The sequence below is a fragment of the Hibiscus syriacus genome, unplaced genomic scaffold (assembly GCF_006381635.1).
Source record: "Hibiscus syriacus cultivar Baekdansim isolate YM2019G1 unplaced genomic scaffold, ASM638163v2 tig00111342_pilon, whole genome shotgun sequence".
Classification (NCBI taxonomy): Eukaryota; Viridiplantae; Streptophyta; class Magnoliopsida; order Malvales; family Malvaceae; genus Hibiscus; species Hibiscus syriacus.
In genome coordinates, this window is record NW_024063066.1 from 1,120,680 (window position 1) to 1,137,971 (window position 17,292).

Consider the following 17,292-nt stretch of genomic DNA (forward strand, 5'->3'; position numbering starts at 1 on the left):
CTATCATAAATTGAAGTTTACGATCTGGAAAATTCAATTTTTCAGCATTCCCATGGATTCAAGGTTAGTCGGAGCCTCAAGATTCACAATTCCAAATGATACACAAGTTCTTTGAGGCAAACAATAATGAAAATTTAAAATTAAAAGAAATCAAAGTTGTGCAAATATGAACTTCCTTTTTCAGGGGGGAAAACCCCCAAGATGACGTCATAACATGTTATACATTATATGCCTCTGTAAATCTGCTAAATATCCAATCATCATTGGATACAGTTAAATCCCATGCAAATCCATTTGAACCCTTTCCCCATAGGTAGGTTTGCATAGTTATTCACACTAGGCATCAGAATCACTAATGGTTCTTAATTCTATCAAAGAATTGCATTTGTACTCGAGGGAAAAAATATGGCAAAGTCTTCTAGCATGATTTCAGTTCTACTTACGTTTCGAACAGTTTTCAGCCCTCGTTACTGCATCTGTAAGAACATCAATTGTCCAATTCTTCAAGTCCTCCTACATGAAAGACAAAAATCAGCAAGATTTGAAAACCATCAACATCAAGGGTCTTTCTTTAAAAGATTATTAGCTGATGCAAAAATCATTTAAATGCAGTCGATGCATGCATAAAAGGGTCCAGCAGCCATCAATAAGAAAAAAAGAACAGATTCGCATATTCATCCATCGAACAAAATCGAGTACCAGATATGTGGCTTACCATATGCAATGGTTCTCCGGTTCTTATTTTTGCATTTGGACGAGCAAGCTTGGATTCAAAAGGAGTTCTTGGTCTGACTTCTCTAATTTCTTCCCACTCCTCACGAGTAAGCATCTTGACCGTGCCTTGACCAGGAGGAGCATTCTTTATTTTTCGCTCAATCATTTCCTGGGACTTCGATTCATCATGCTGCCAATGCACAAAATATCAATATAAAAATCTCCGCATTCCTTCGTAAATACTAAACGAGAGCACTCAATGAGACATGCAACTGTCAGAAGACGATTCATAAAGCCTCAAAAAAAAAAAGGAAAATTAAGGTGTCATGATGAGTGGTTTGGTTTCATCCGGGAAAGAAGATTATGTGGCCGACAACAAAAGATAAATAAATAACAAACATCACTAAGCTCATTCCACAAACTCCACGAGTGTGTAATTTCTTTTCCTCCAAATACATTGAATTAAGTAACTACACAATGAATATACAATGTCCAGCGGGTTATCAAGAGTGACAACATAACCAACAAGGATTTCTATAAACTGTTGAACTATCAAACCAATAAGAATAAACTTTCACAAGAACTGCTTCTAGCAGTGATTATTTTACTCTAAATTGCATTGTCCATGGATGACAATATAAGATATTGAGCTTTGCACACTCAAGGCAGCCTGAAAAACCGTAGTTTCTCAAACAGATCACCTAGAAGCAATCATCAAACTACGTAACTGAAGGAGCATTCTCAGCAAAAACAGAGATTTGAGAAAACAAACCATCATGAGCAGCTTCGCAAACAGTGCAATTCCAGCTACAGCAAGAACCATCGGCAGCGTTGCAGTATCTAGAAAGGATCTTGAATCGGGAACCTCCACAAATAACTGATCCTTCTTGGGACTCTTTTTCCTGGCCTTCCGAATTTCAGCAATCTTTATCTTCAAGGTTTCAGAAGGACCATCGCGGGATAACGAATGAAATAATCTCCTAAACAAGGGTGAGTTTCGACTAACCCTATCCATGTTACCTAGAAAACGATATAATATACTTACCTAACAAGTTTATGAATTAAAACAAAAAACACTCCAAAAGCTTAACCCACAAATAAAAAAGCAAATGAAAATAGAAAAACAGAAGCTCTCAAATAGGAAAATTAACCTTCTGTCAGCAAAAACCACCTGCAGTTAACAAGCAAGAAAATTTCAAATTTAATGTCTCAATCGTAATTAAATTAAAAGAATCCCTTACGAACATAGAATCACAATCTCTCCTAATATTTCCTAAAAGGAACGGTTTTTTCAGCAATTAACAAGCTTAGGTCATGAATTGAACAGTTAAATTTCAATGCATTTGCTAAGAAAGAAAGATTACCTGCTGCAACTGGGGATAGTCGCGAGCTGAGGCTTGAATTTTTCTCCGCAGAAGGCTCGAGAGGATTTTGAGACGACTGAGAAAATGAAATGATGAAGATTAGCCCATGAGGCCCAACAACATTGGGTATAGATTTGTTTTTTCTGCTTTCAATTATTTATTACTATTATTTTGATTCAATTTTGTTAAACAATAAATAAAAGAGTTAATTACATGATTGATCACATATGTTTTTGATTTATCTACTTTTCCTCACTGATTTCAGAAAATATAATATATAGTCATTTTTTATTTTTATTTAATTAAGATATGATCACTTTCGTGTTTATTTAATTAAGATGTGATCACCAGAGGTTAACTGACGTTAACAGTTAAACATATTAGGTGATGTGATATTATTGGTATAATCACACATTTGGTCCTTGTTATTTACATATTCTCTCAATTTCATCATACTTTTAATAAATTAAAATAAATTTAATCCTCCAATCGAATGATGCCATTTGTCACTAGTGCTACGTGTCATGCCATGTGTCACCATTCGATTAAAGGACTAACTAAATTTTAATTTAATATATTTAATTTATTAGAAGATTAAATTTATTTTAATTTATTAAATGTATGATTAAATTCAGAGAATATGTATATAATAAGAACAAAATGTTTAATTGTACCAAAATATTTAACGACAGTTAACTCGTGATGACCCATCTTAATTAAATGAAAATGATTATATATTATATTTTCTAAAATCAGGAAGGAGATGTAAACAAAATACAAACATAATAGTTGATACATTCAAAATCTAAACCCTAAATCTTAAAATCATAAATCATAAGTTCTGATTCTTAAATTTTAAACCCTAAAACACTAATCCTTAATTCCTAAACATTATATTCATCTTTATTTAAAACATCAACTCTTAAATATGACATCATTCATTAAATTTTTTTATCAAGTTCTTTAACTTCACCAATAATGAATGAAATTATTTTTCTCTAAAATTAAGATAATTTGTGTTCAAATAAAATTAAGTTTATTTTTTTATTTTAGTTAAATAATCATTGTAATATATTTAAATAATTTTTTCATTGATTTGATTCAAATAAAATTTTCCAAGAGTTTATTTTGTTATTTTTTAAATAATGCATATAAATTTCAACGTTATTAATTAATTAATTGTACGTAGGTGGGGTATAGTGCTGGTTATACAAGTCAAAGCTTTCCACTACGTACTCTGTAATCTGTATCTATATGTAGATGTGCATCCACCTTTCCATGCATAGATAAAAATGAAGACAAAATTTTGTCGCTAAATAGTGTTTTCCTTAATGATATATATATATATATATATATATATATATATATATATATATATATAATATTTTGACTAATAATATGAACCATGCTTCGGTTTATTCATGTGTCCGGAAACTTTGGTTTGCAGAGTTCGATCCCGGAAGGATGGGAGAATCGGAGGAAGTGTCAGCAGCATAGCGGTCTCGAACGTCAAAGAATGCTTTTTTGTTTGTTGCTGCCATCGATTTCAGAGCCTTCAAATGTTTTAGAGGTGGATTATTGCGCATGATCAAGAACCATTTGCCAGTCTGTTCAGAAATGCGACGACATCATCCGACGAACCGAGTATATATCGAGCACTAGTCCGAGTCCGTCCAACGGTGCAGGAGAAGTAGTTATCTCCTTTGAGATCGAGCACGCTCCAGGCCATCTTTTCCTTTTCTGTTGATGCACGCCGTACACTCCCACCACTATGGTTATTGTTGCCGGTTCTTCTATCAGGAGCTGGGGATGTTTGGGGTGTTATCGTCTGCGATGATTTTGCCCCGTTTTTGCTTACCGGAAGTTTCGGAGGAGTCTTTCTCTCTGTAGATAACCTTGGTCCATCACTTGGTGGCCTGCTTCTTGGCGCACTCGCATCAGAAGGCAACTCCGGCTCAAAAAACGTATAAACATCTTCGTCCTGGTGAAGCGACAAATGAAAATTATCTCATCGTTAAAGTACATCAAACCAAGTTCAATACCATGCATGTTAATGTCTTTGATGCAAGATTGATGAGAATATTACCTTCTGCAGGAAATGTCCGACACAAAGGACATAATCGATTGGAGTTGTCATTGATTTATTGTGAACTATCTCTCCTAAAATACGACCAATAGCTGCCCCCTGGGATTAAGTGAAGTTATAAAAAAGGCAAGCGACCATCTCCATTGCCGATAAACTAGACATATTCGAATAGATTAAACAAAATCCATGTAAGGCGAACAGGCAGTTACCTTCGTAACACCAACTGGTCGCACCTCTACTGATCGACTTCCTTGAACAACATCAAGAGATGCATTAGAAATTGGACCGGTCCAGAGATGCTGCAGCATATCTCTTGCCTGAAGTCTTCCAAATTCAACATCTACAGACAAAATAACACGATAGGAAACACAATGAGGAGTCGAGCAAGCAGGGTCTGTAACGAGAGAAAACTTGGAAATATAAAGGACTAACTACCTGCATACTTGTAATTCCATACGAGCGATGTCTCGCGGAAATCAAAATGTGATCTTGGTGTTCTCTCTTTGAAATATGCGAAAACATGCTGCCCACGTGCCATCAGCATCGTTAGGAAAAGCAGGAAATACAAATTGGACGGAGAGTACATTAAGGACAACTTGGTTACCTTCACACTATCAACCCATTCCATATTCAAGTGTTCTGGCATGGTTGTCATCCAGTCTCCCTTTGTATGGCGTAGAAACATCCCATTTTCCGCAGCCAACCAAATGTCATACTCCCCAAAGTCCTACGAGAGCAATCAGTTGGCTTTGATAGAGGACAGACCAAGGATAGAATAGAAAGAAAGAAAGAAAAAAATTCCAAGCGTACCTCATCCAAGACATCTCTCTTGCTCCCACTAAGGACAACTACCGTTGTCTTTGGATCATTACAGAGAGCTGTTAAGGGTTCTTTTAATTCGGGGTGCAATTTGAGGTCCATTTCTTTGAATTGATCACCTCTACTTCCTGGAGTATCCACTGGTTCCGTTAATGCGGAATTAAGACCCTGAGTTTTGAGCCATCCCAAAGATGAGTTCAACAACATAGGAAGCATATAGAACTTTAATAGTACCCCTCCGGTAAAAGAATGCAGAGGCGAAAAAGAAAACAATAGAGCTAACAATCACATTAACAATCGTAGACAGCAATGTATTACGTAGAAATGTTTAAAGAAAGGACAAATACCACTTGATTTTAGTTAACACAAGAACAATCATACGCCTATGGGCTTGATGTGTATCTTATACTTTCAGGCCTTGGATAAAGCCTTTACTGGTTGAGGGGAATTTTAAAATAAAAGAGACTATTGCTCAAACAGCCATACCAGTATCAGCAATCGATTGCTAGACTGCAAGTAACGTTCCACTGCATCATTTTGTGGCAGCTCAGGAGGCACTTTGCTTGTCCTTAGTTTTGCTTCGACAACAGTATCGTTCAGTTCACTGCAAAGTATTTATAGTAAACTCAAATTTCTGAATCCTGGTAATTTTTCCATGACATGGTTAGCACGAAAGGGATACATTAATTTTAATAAGGAAAAAAATTAGATTTCCAAGTCATTTATACAATTATCGGGAAATATGATCTTGGGAGTGACCACAGAATTAGTAATGATAATAACATCTAGCTTGTTAAGGCGCCTAAGCTAAAAGCAAATGGTCGAGATCCAATGGTCCAACTTGGTGGACCACGTCAATTCCCCCACATGAGTAAGTCAAACACTCAAAAGGCATGTTAAAATAGAACTAATTAGCCCATAAGAGGAAAAAATTCCTACCCAAAATGATCAACATGTTCCCTTGAGTTTTGAAACTTTGAAGCGAGAAACAAGCAAAAAAGGCATATTTCAAAATTGGACACAAATTATGTTCACACCTTACAAATGTTTCAGCCCATTCTTGAGCAGTGTGTGATGTCACATGATGGAAATTGTGTTGATATCGCTTCTCCCTTTCTTCAGCTGACATGTTCAAAGCCTGGCTAATAGAAGCAGCCACTTCAGTGATATTCCAAGGGTTTACTAGAATTGCTCCAGCACCCAGAGATTGTGCAGCACCGGTAAACTGCACGATAAATCAAGGATTAAAGATTGGAAATAACTATTTTCACTAACTTGGTAAAAGCACTGCAGTACTTTGACCGCAAGTATGTTGATCAACCTAAAAGTCTTCTGTATAGAATGAAAATTAAGTAGAGAAAAATCTAGTTTTGTTCAACAAAAAAACATGCAATGAATAAGTAGTAAGTAATTACTTCACTGAGAATGAGAACCCCTTTCTTTACATCTTGGCAAGCAACAAACTCATAACTGACAAGGTTCATGCCATCCCTTAAAGATGTGACAAGAGCTACATCTGAAGAAAGGAGGAAATTTTGCCGATTATGATAGACAGCAATCCACAACTAAATAACAGAACAAAAATTTTAGTACTAAGAACCATATCCTGGAATCAATCATGACTAAAATGTTATCATTATATGAGCTTTATGGTGCTAAAGAACAATATTCTGAAACAGATTTTTAAAAGAAATTGGGAGATCCAATTCGTTGAGATTGCTACTTCTGTAACACAATCGACATTCCAGGTTACAATGACAACAACATAATATAGTATCTAAATGCAGTTTATGATTGGTATTTAATCCCATGTTTTGCACAAATTATTGGATTTTTCCAGATATGATCTTAGAGAACAACTCTGCATTTTCCCTTTTCCCTCAACTCAAAGTTGCAGTCATTCAAGTGACCAAAGACAATAAAAACAGCTTTATTGTATTTCACAGAAATATCCATGAACAAGCCATTCTTTCCATCGAATATTATTTGCAAGAAGTGAAACCAGGGTCTTTGTTTGTGACTTATGTACTGACTGTAATTGCAACTACAACAGATGATCAAATCAATTGACGTCTGAACCCATAGAACACAACTTGAATAGAAAAAGTAAAATAGGACTAATTTCAAAAAGTAAAGTGGTAAAACGATCAAGAACCAAACAAATAAATTGAAGAATGAAAAGAAACAATTGAGTAAGTACCAGTAACAGCGTATAATGCACATAGCGCATGAAAGTCAAGCGAACGATCCTGTAGAGATGAAAAGATGCATTAGAAGATTCCCCAGTGATTAAAAATCCATGACGACAAACAATAACTTAAAATATGATTTATCGTGCTAGCAGGTACACATGATCTTAAATGGGTTCAATTATAACAAAATGTGAACCACTCGGGATAAGAAAAATAATACACAACCTGAAATTTGGCCTATTATAACTATTATAATTCATTCTATAATATAGACAATATATCACTTTCCTGTACAGTAGTGTACCTAACTTCCTAAGGCACTACACCACGTGATCAAAATATGAGGATAGAGAATGCACCACCTACAAAAACTCATGGTAAACTTCTATAACTTCTTTGAAAGGGGAAGAGAAAAGGAAAATAGAGTGAAAGAAATCCATGTTTTTTAGTTCTTCAGTAGAGGATGCAGAGGCAAAGTTACCACCCAAAATTCTATTTTAGTAATGGTTTGAATCTGGGGCATACTGTTAATTCAGGGAAAACCCCATTATGATAAATTCTCAACTCTACACTAATTTCAAAACAAGAAATGGGGAAGTGCATATCAAGCATGATAATTTCTCAACCCCGTTATGATAAATACTGTATACAAAATAGTTCAAATAAAAGTACTCAAGAAGCTGGCAGATAAAATACAAGCGAAGCATATCAAGTATGAAATTCAAAGACAGACCAGGTGATGTATTGGGACTGCAGTCAATGATCCAAATCGACCATTAATACGCCCAACAATTTCATGAACTTGGCTTGTAAGTTTCTGGTCTGTGGACAATAATAAGTAAAACTAAGAATAACATTCAGCCAAACACATTAAGCAGGAATTTTCCACATAATTTTATTATATGCCAAAAATAATATGATCAAATTGAGCATGCATGATGAACCCAAGAAATATGTAAGACAAAGTTGACAACATTATCATCCTGCCTTTTGCATATACTTCTAGAGTTCTTTAGTGAACAATATCAAATTCTTTTTCATTGGACAAAAGAAATCGTAGCAAGTTTTCAGAAGAGTCGCAATCACTGTAAAGAGAAATATGTTAATTATCTTCAACTTTGCTCAGGAAGGAAAACATATTTCAGGTAACCAATTGAGGAATTAGAACAACATATTCATATGTCAAAACTTTACTCTCCACGGAAGCAGATAGAAGGGCGGTAAGGTTTGAAGTCATCTTAGTATCTTACACCATGTCCTAGTTCAGACTTCACAAGTAAGTTCCAGGAAAACTAAATCCTTTATGAACTAGAGTAAAGGGAATGAAAATTTCAAGCTCAAGTTGTAGCTGCACTTTTCACTTTAAAGCTTCTAATCGCTAACTAATGTTCCCAGTCTAACTTTCTCAGTCGGCAACATCTAGAGGCTCTCTATGCCCAATGGCTAGTAATACACAATTGACAGTTCCAAAACAGATTAAGGTTAAAAACACCTCCCCAGCTGCTTCCCAAGATCAAACTCAAGAATACTAAAATATTTTTTTAAAGAAACAGCAAATCATATGGGATAGGCCAGCTTTCTTGTAAAGGAAAACTAACTCATACTATACCTGGCAAACACATAAATAGTATTGGAACACATATCTACAAACAAGAGAAAGGAAGAAGTGTACATTCAGGAACATCTGTTCTTGTTGGGACAGCAATTTGCAGTAAAACCACTTTATCACGCCAGTAAGGATTTTCCTCAAGGAACTTTTCAAATGCCAATATCTTCTGGGGAATTCCTTTAATCATATCAAGACGATCAACACCAAGCATTACCTGCCAAGTTTGGACAGTTAACAATAAGCACGTAGGCAACAAATAAAATAATAAAATCACAACAATATAAGGCCACAAGAGACTTGTACAAAAACCAAAAAAGAAAGTATAGAAGAGAACTTTTTCTTTCTACATGAATTTGCAAATATGTATAATAAATTGGAAAAGATATCTAAATTCTTCTTCTTTGAATGGTGAAATAGAAATAAAACTGAAAGGAAAAAATCAATCTAAAGGGAATATACAGGTGCAATGGAGCGAGTTGTTAACTGGTGTTATCCTACATTTGTTAAATATGGGGTTTCCTGTGGTCTTATAAAGTCGGGCCTCTCCACTTATAAGTATACATTCTGATATCACGTTAAAATACTATAAACTACGCACACATATCACATTTCTATATAGAGAATCCAAAATAGTGAACGTGTGATAATCTAATAAGAAATTCAAGCATAGCCTGACCAGAAGATCAGGGTGGAACCTTATATTCAACAACTGCTGAGTTTTGATCAAAACAATCACTCAAAATGTTGATCAAATACTTGCAAAACCAGAAATCACAGGTTTCAAATTTAGAAACAAGCAAGCAGATGAAGAAATTGAAGAACATAATAATACCAAAAGGTAAATAAAGCATCTACCTTTCGGCCAGAAAACCTTTCTTTCAAGTCTTTGATGTGTTCTTGGACCTGAGGAAGCTCAAGTGCACGAATGAATCGTTCCGAGTCTATCCCAATTGGAAACTGGTGTTTCAAGCAAGTAAAGAACCATAAAAACAAGTGTAAGCATTCATTTTAATATGTTCAAAGGAAAAACTGTTAACAAGGGAAAAAGAAACTAAAGGCATGAGAACAATCAAGTGAGAAAAAAAGGAATTAAACATACCGCAGCAACACGGGTCAGCCTCCCTTGATCCTCAACTCCTTCAGGTGTCCCCTCAAATCCAAGAATCCGAGTACAGGCACTAACAAAATGTCTGGCGTAGTCATAGGTATGAAAACTGGAACATGTACAACCAAAAAATATTGTTAACTGCACATTAGGCAAACAGTTACACAAGTCTAAGATAAGTGGTGATAGAGTCAAAGGGAATAACCACTTCAGAGAAATAAAACCATTAGACCTATCAGAATCAAATGCAATCCACCTTAAATCCAAACATCTACACAAGGATATTTTTTTTTCATTGCCAACTTTTCTTCAATAATAAACATCACCTTTCCCTGAAGAATTTCAGAAAGTTCTATTGCAAAAGGTCATACAATTCTGAAATCACATAATCCTGTTTCTTTGGTTTAAACTATTGCACATGCTAGTTACATTATGTGAAATTAAAAAATACCCACTGCAACAAAACTAAGATTTTCAGTGCAACAAAATCATTCACCATTCCACGCCAAATTTTCAAATGATGGACCTGATATAACTAGAAAGAAAAACCAACTGCAAAAAGTTGAGGAAAAGTTAGGTTACGAGTAAAAATTAACTACCATATCATGCATATCCAGATTTCATCCATTGAGATGGATTGATAACTTATGTCTGAAAAGTAAAATACATCAATCATGTTAAATCAGCAGAAACCTACCCAACCAAGTCAGCAGCAAGAACTGAACGCAAAAGCTCTGATCTGGATGGCAGTGTCCTATGAATTTCAGAAGAAGGGAATGGTGTATGTAGAAACCAACCAACTTTCATTTTGGTGTTGTGTTTCTTCAGGCATTCTGGAAGATACATGAGGTGGTAATCATGGCACCAGACGACATCCCCCTCTTCATAGTGCATATTTACAACATCAGCAAACATTTGATTTGCTTTCTTGTATGCAGCAAACTGTGACTGGAAACTTCTTGTGGTAGCAAGGAGATCTTCTTGTGGAAGTCCAAGGTAGTGAAAAAGGGGCCACAAAATATTGTTGCAATAACCATTGTAATATTGATGAACAATCTCTTCATCAAGGAATACAGGGATACACCTCTGCAATGATAAGTGCCTTCAAAGTAAATCGCCTATACCACGTATAATCAGATTGCATTCCAAAAAGAATGTTTCGAATGCAACTAAATACCTTTTCAGCTAAAGCTTTAGTAAGTGCCTTCTGTCCGATCTCATCTGGAACATTTACACCAGCCCATCCAATCCACCTTGCTTCAAACTCCTTGACACCTGGAAAGTTCATCTAAAGTCATGATATTCCTGTAATGGAAAATGTACACGTATTGAAACATGAACCAAGTTAGCCAGGGAGTCAATATCATACCCAATAAAGCAGTTACAAGACCTCCAGCACTTATTTCCAGTGACCATGAGTCTTCACCTCTCCTCACAGCAGAAACTGGAAGCCTATTGGCCACTACCAACAGTCGTTGCCTGAAAGGCCTTCCATCTTGTCTTTCACATCCCTGTATCAATGCCCTTGCAGCTGCCGCGTCTTCCAAGTATTTTTTGACAAAAGCAACCCTAGAGTTGTCACCTTCTCTAAAAGATGGACCATTCTCAGATATTTCAGCTTCCTTAGGACTGTCATTCACTTCATTTGAATGGGAAGCTCTGCTGCTTCTCCTTCGCTCCCTTAGCTCTCTCTCCCGCAAGAGGCGTTCCACACGAGTTGGTATATGGGTCGAATTACCATTGTACTTATGTCCAGGCATATGCGCAATCTAGAAATCAACAACCAATATCAACTTTATAAGCTCTCATAAGAATTTTGTGTGCTGCATTTTTGTTTTAGTAAAGTGTAGTAATCAGCATAATTTACAGAATGCTCTGTCTTCCTATATCAGGTACTATAAAAACAAGACTCTGCAACCAATGATTTTTTACGAACAGTTATTAATAATTCCACTGCTGTTATAAACTTCTGATAGCTTGAATTTAACACAAAAAAGTATCAAACAAACTACAAACGAAAGGAGAAAAATTGTTGATAATTGAAATACAATATGGAAAAACAAATATAACATCCATATGGCTATCTAGTTCCGTTCATTTTTCAAAGATTCCCCAAGAATCCGTCATCTAGTTTAATATACAATCTATTGCACGCGACATCAAAAGATTTTTTAAGTTAAAAGATTGGAAGTTCAACAAACTAGAAGAATCTACCTGAAACATAGTCTTACACGTTTAAGATAGAAAAAAATAAGTGAAAAGCGAAAAAAATCAATTCCCACCTTTAAGACCAAATTCTCAAGAACTCAATATTTACACTACGAAAAAATTAACCAGCGTTTGTTGTGCTACAACACATGAACTCCTGTATTAGCTAAGCTTGAAACAGAAAAGGATTAGATGAAGAATGAAACAGGAAATTTCTAGAGCCTAGTTGTGGGTGGTAGAGATTTATCATAGCAAGAAAAAAAGTAAGGAATGAATACAATTCTTGTGAAATATTTATATGGGCACTTAAAGCCAGCCATGCAGCTGCAGGTGACACCAGAAAGAATATAAAAGATCGAGTTGAAACGGAAAGAAAAAGAATTACCAACAAAAAAAATCCAGAAAATTAGTGTAGTAAAATACTAATCCATAACCTCGTAAGATGTAAGAAAATGGGCCATATAAATCAAGTAGATTAATACAGTCTTTCAATGATTATTACTAAAAGAATTCGATGATGAAAGCACTTGGGGGAGATCTTCTGCTTTCCTTCCTACACGTTACTCGGTGGGTCCTCATCAGGTAAGACCACATGAGCATTTTTCCAGCTCTTATAGGGAATTCGAACCGATTTCTAAAAAAATCTGAACCGCTTCAATTTTTTAGTGCTAGAATAAATAAATATATTGAAAAGACCGTCTTTTTATTCCACACAAAAGGGTAATCTTTTGTCTTTTTTCAAATAAAATAAAACAATCAAATCTCTTCACTTATTATATTTAACAGTTAAAGCTTGTCCTATTTTCTAAAAACAACAAGAGGAAATGTTTTAAACCATTTTTTCCTTTCAGTGAAAGGAAGCACGAGTTTATATTTAAGCTTTAGCCAATGTCGTCAGCTGGTGTTGTCTAAGGCTCCAGATATCAATGTACTAACCTTGAAAGTCATGGCACACTGTAGAACGTAAAATAGGGATAAAACAAGAGCGGCCACTATTAAAAAATAAAAACGACGAGTACATATCTGTTTGGAGATGCTGTAAAATGGACGAAAGCGACTTAACAAGAGTCTAAAAGCTAAAACGACAGTAGAAACGTGGATACCTACTTTTCTCAGAAGTTGCATGCATGAAAAGGTCAAACATTATTATTTTTTCTTACATTTATAGGAGAACATCAAAGTAAAGGCGTGGTACAGGCAGAATGGTTTTGATGGGTTCAATTGCATACCTATTATTTTGGAAAAATTATTAAATCTAATTTAGTATATTAAGGGGAATGAAAAAAATAAAGAAATTTGCATACCTATTTTTTTGGAAAATAAAATATTAGAATTTTGAACCCCTATATTTTAGTTTCTAGATCCGTCACTGGGTACAGGAGAAACGAGTAAATCAAAATCTGAGGTCAAGTTAGGTATTCTCTTGCCAAACATAGGTATAAAATGTGATATGTAGTATAAACAATACATATGTGACATATTGAAAGTTTTCAATATTTAAGTCGCATTATGTACGTGTTTAGCTGTTATTAATTTTTTTCCTAGTAGAAATGTGATCATTGATAAGTGTGAGTGAAGCTTTTGGTGTGAAATTTTTACCATTTGATTTTTTTTTATAAAATTTATACTTTTATATTTTAACATAAATGCATTTTAATCTCATGTACAGAGTTTATAATCCCTTGTACCTTCTCATGCAAAAGACAACTAAAGTAAATGCGCACACAGAGAGCAACCAGCAAGCAAAACGCACAAACTTACTAGTCATAAAAAGTGGTTTTTAGGGTAATTTGGACTTTCACACTTTTTTTAGTAACAACTTTCTTTGATGTTTTAGGCACGTTAAAACGATAATTTGAATAGACCCAAGAACAAAAACAACGAACAATGTTCATTGCGATGACGTGTTAACCCCTGCCCTGCTGAGTGGGGAACTGCTAGTGCTCTTTTACTAGAGGAAATTTCTTAACAAAAGGCAACTCTTCGGCCCGTGGAGAACAACCAAATAGGGAAAACATTTCTCTATTTTTCTAGAATTTCTGAAATGACAGACATTTTTCTAGTACTCGGAATAGACATGTTTTTTTAACTAAAGAACCTAAAGGACAGACCAAAATTCTTGGTCTACACGTATTCCTAATCCAATTCTTTGAAAGAAAACTTGAATGATAACGGCTTCAGCCAAATTAAACAGTTAGTACATATTAGGAATCTCCTTGGTACCTAACCTGATGTTCGAAAATGATCCGCCAACAACTTGTACTGTATGATTAGAAGACCTGAGCGCCTAACCTGGTAACACGCTCTGCATATTGCAAGCAAACTTTCCAAGTATAAAAAAAAAGATACTCCACAGCATAAAGCTTGTTGGCTAGCTAGGTTACAATTCACCGAAAGCAATTCATCCAAGAAAAATATATTTCACAGCATAAAGCTTGTTGATTAGAAGAGACGTGCATCAACGGAAATTTGGCAAGATGGGAAACATGAGCAATTTGGTGCTAAAATATGTCGGAAATTAATGCTACAGGTTGGTAAGCAAATGCCGCAACTTACGGTCTAAGTGGAAATGGGAAAAATCTGCATGGGCTTGCTGTAGGGGAAGGGAGCTACTTTTGGCTTTTCAAAAGTGTGATAATAAGCAAACAGAAATATCTTGTTTAAATACCTTTTTTAATGATGGCTATTATCCATGTTAAAAACGAAGGAAAGGAATACAGATACCGGAAAAGAACCATAAATCATGTGACTAAATCAATGAGATGGAAGAAAGGGAAATGAGAGAGGACCAAAAATTGACAAAGGATTCTGCATGCTGCTTTGCTCTTTTTCTCTGCTAAACGAAGGCAAGTGGGGTGGGGTTGGTATTATTGCTTGCGGCCGGAGATAGAAAGAAAGATATGGGGGATCCTAGAGCGTGAGTGCCCGTGAAAAGACATACATAGCTCGCCACTCGCCAGCAAATTTTCAGTGAAGGCATAAAAATCTGTCACTTATTCACGAAAGGGTTGATACCCACAATTTGTGGGTCCTGAAAAAAAATTATGCCTGATGAGATGATACTAACCATCCAGTCTGGCAAACACTTTCGTGGAGCAAAAATGACCTCATAGTAATGTGAAAATACTGTAAAAATCTGGGTTTTATGTTGAGGCCTAAGAAAGTATTTTTCTGTAATGTGGCCCCAAGGAAATGTCGCATCATAAAACGTCTAAAACATGAGATGTGAGGCTCTTAATATATAATTAAAGAAATATGTTACGAAAATATTATTATATTTTAATATTTTTGGTAAAACGTTACTTAAAATATTATTTTTTATTAAAAATGTTAATATTGGACGCTACCTAAAATATTATTTTTCTATCGAAAATGTTGATATTAAGTGTTATCTAAAATGTTATTTTTTTCTACTGGTTTTTAAATAGCGAAATTTTCATTTTCAGTAAAAAATAATATTTTAAGTAACGTTTTATCAAAAATATTAAAAAATAATAATATTTCGGTATTATTTTTCCTTTAACTGTATATTAAGCCGCTGTACGGTAGAACTACCGAGCCTCCAAGGCTCAAAGTAATGACTAACTATTGGCTACAAGCTACTCTAGCATAGAAAATTCTTCATTGTTTTCTTCTAACGAGACTATGGAGAAAAGTACAACACTCTGTTTCTTAAATTCCTCGTGATTATACCACGTTCTTTATATGAAAAAGAAGAGTAAAACAGAGTGCATCATAGAAAAAACTCAAATTACAATTATCATACAGAGAGAAGCACAGCTTACCTCAATTACGATTTGGAAAGAGAATGAATATACTCTGTTTTCAATCTACAGATGAATGTTATTTTTAAGGTCTAGTTGTTGTGAGGGGGATAGATATATACTTTTGTCTAACAAGTCGGAGAATATTTACATGACAAATGAAGACACGTAAATGCCTCAATTCCAAAGGAGTTCTTGCACCCCCTCTGTCAATCGGACCAACTAAAATTATTGTCATCTTATCCTCACTACATGGGACATCAATTTGGCCAGTTTGATAAAAAAAGAATTGTCATTTTCTTCACGAATGATTTTGGCCCTTTTCCTTCTACTGCATAATCCTTGAACTAAAATTATTGAACATATTTCCAAAAGTTAAAACACTGTTGTAAAAGCTATAAGGGTTGTTAAGACTTAACATCACAATCTCCTGGGTCTCACAAAGAAATATCCTACGGCAATTTATGATATTTGAAAGTTCCAGATTCAATTAGATGTAAATCCAGCTATATGATTTAACTGCTCGAAAATGCTAGCTCCTCCAAAGCCATATTAATGACAAATCTGAGAACAACTTTTGAAGACACCAAAATGTGCTTTACCTATATTTTAATGGAATACTTGTAGCACAAGTTCTACGGTGCCTCATTAAATGAACCTGTTTCATGCTTTTTCGACGTCCAAGAATCAAAGAAAGTCTAGGCAGCTCTGTAAGTGACTAAACTCTGATTCCACTAGAACTAAAAGTCCAGCACTCTATCAATTGGCTATATACACTAGAATTTAACACATATTTTAATTTATTTTATTAATATAATTTTAAATAATAAGTGAGACTGAACTCTCGTAATACAAATTTAGTGAAAACTTTCTAATTGATATACAGTATTGTTGAAAAATGAAACAACATAATTAGAGACTTTTTTTTTCCTAAAAACCAAAATAGTAAAATGTCTACACATTGTAATTTTAAATATCGCCATATGAATCTAACAACTTTCCTATAACCATATTTCATCCAAAGTATCAAATACAAAGGATTATATAAGTACTTTTTTTGGGATAATTGTTGGTTTATAAGCTAAAGAAGCAGAATTCTGCTATCGTTTACAAATCCTCAACTCAAAGATAACAAATGCGAATTTACAGAATCAGGTCTGACTACACATTTTTTTACAGAGTTTGATTGCCAGAAGTGGACAGAATCATATAGAAAAACAAATCATAAAGCAATTACCATTGTTGTAAAGCAAAGAGAATCCTCTATATTGCAAACAAAGAAACAAAAGCTTTCTTTCTATATACTACAAAATTTCCTCTCTCGTTTCACAGCAATCAACCAGAGCGGCCTCGAAAATGAACTTCGTTTCTCAAGTAAATTCTTAAACGGAATCACGGAAAACGACGACGCAAATCAAGCGTATCTCAGTT

At 34.8% G+C, this 17,292-nt stretch overlaps 2 protein-coding genes across 4 annotated transcripts; both read right to left on the minus strand.

The window, feature by feature from the left end:
• Positions 1 to 215: 215 nt before the first annotated feature.
• Positions 216 to 2,167, minus strand: LOC120159227. 2 transcript variants are annotated; one of them, XM_039169867.1, is made up of 5 exons: positions 2,079 to 2,167; positions 1,866 to 1,885; positions 1,487 to 1,734; positions 716 to 904; positions 216 to 513 (listed from the first exon to the last, which is right to left on the minus strand). In XM_039169867.1, exons 3-5 carry the CDS (start codon positions 1,727 to 1,729, stop codon positions 436 to 438), a joined length of 510 nt encoding a protein of 169 aa, XP_039025798.1. In that variant the 5' UTR covers positions 1,730 to 1,734; positions 1,866 to 1,885; positions 2,079 to 2,167; the 3' UTR covers positions 216 to 435. The 2 variants fall into 2 exon arrangements, with proteins under 2 accessions (XP_039025798.1, XP_039025799.1); XM_039169868.1 differs by lacking the exon at positions 1,866 to 1,885.
• Positions 2,168 to 3,551: 1,384 nt separating this feature from the next.
• LOC120159224 (alpha,alpha-trehalose-phosphate synthase [UDP-forming] 1-like) lies at positions 3,552 to 11,658 on the minus strand. Of its 2 annotated transcripts, XM_039169861.1 has the most exons (18): positions 11,259 to 11,658; positions 11,067 to 11,164; positions 10,587 to 10,975; positions 9,884 to 9,998; positions 9,640 to 9,741; positions 8,848 to 8,998; positions 7,909 to 7,997; positions 7,184 to 7,232; positions 6,399 to 6,499; positions 6,021 to 6,208; positions 5,470 to 5,587; positions 4,975 to 5,151; positions 4,769 to 4,891; positions 4,600 to 4,702; positions 4,374 to 4,504; positions 4,165 to 4,263; positions 3,663 to 4,059; positions 3,552 to 3,601 (listed from the first exon to the last, which is right to left on the minus strand). In XM_039169861.1, the coding sequence occupies exons 1-17, from the start codon at positions 11,647 to 11,649 to the stop codon at positions 3,667 to 3,669; spliced, it is 2,817 nt and encodes a 938-aa protein (XP_039025792.1). In that variant the 5' UTR covers positions 11,650 to 11,658; the 3' UTR covers positions 3,552 to 3,601; positions 3,663 to 3,666. The 2 variants fall into 2 exon arrangements, with proteins under 2 accessions (XP_039025792.1, XP_039025791.1); XM_039169860.1 differs by having other exon boundaries at positions 3,591 to 4,059.
• Between the last annotated feature and the right edge of the window lie 5,634 nt (positions 11,659 to 17,292).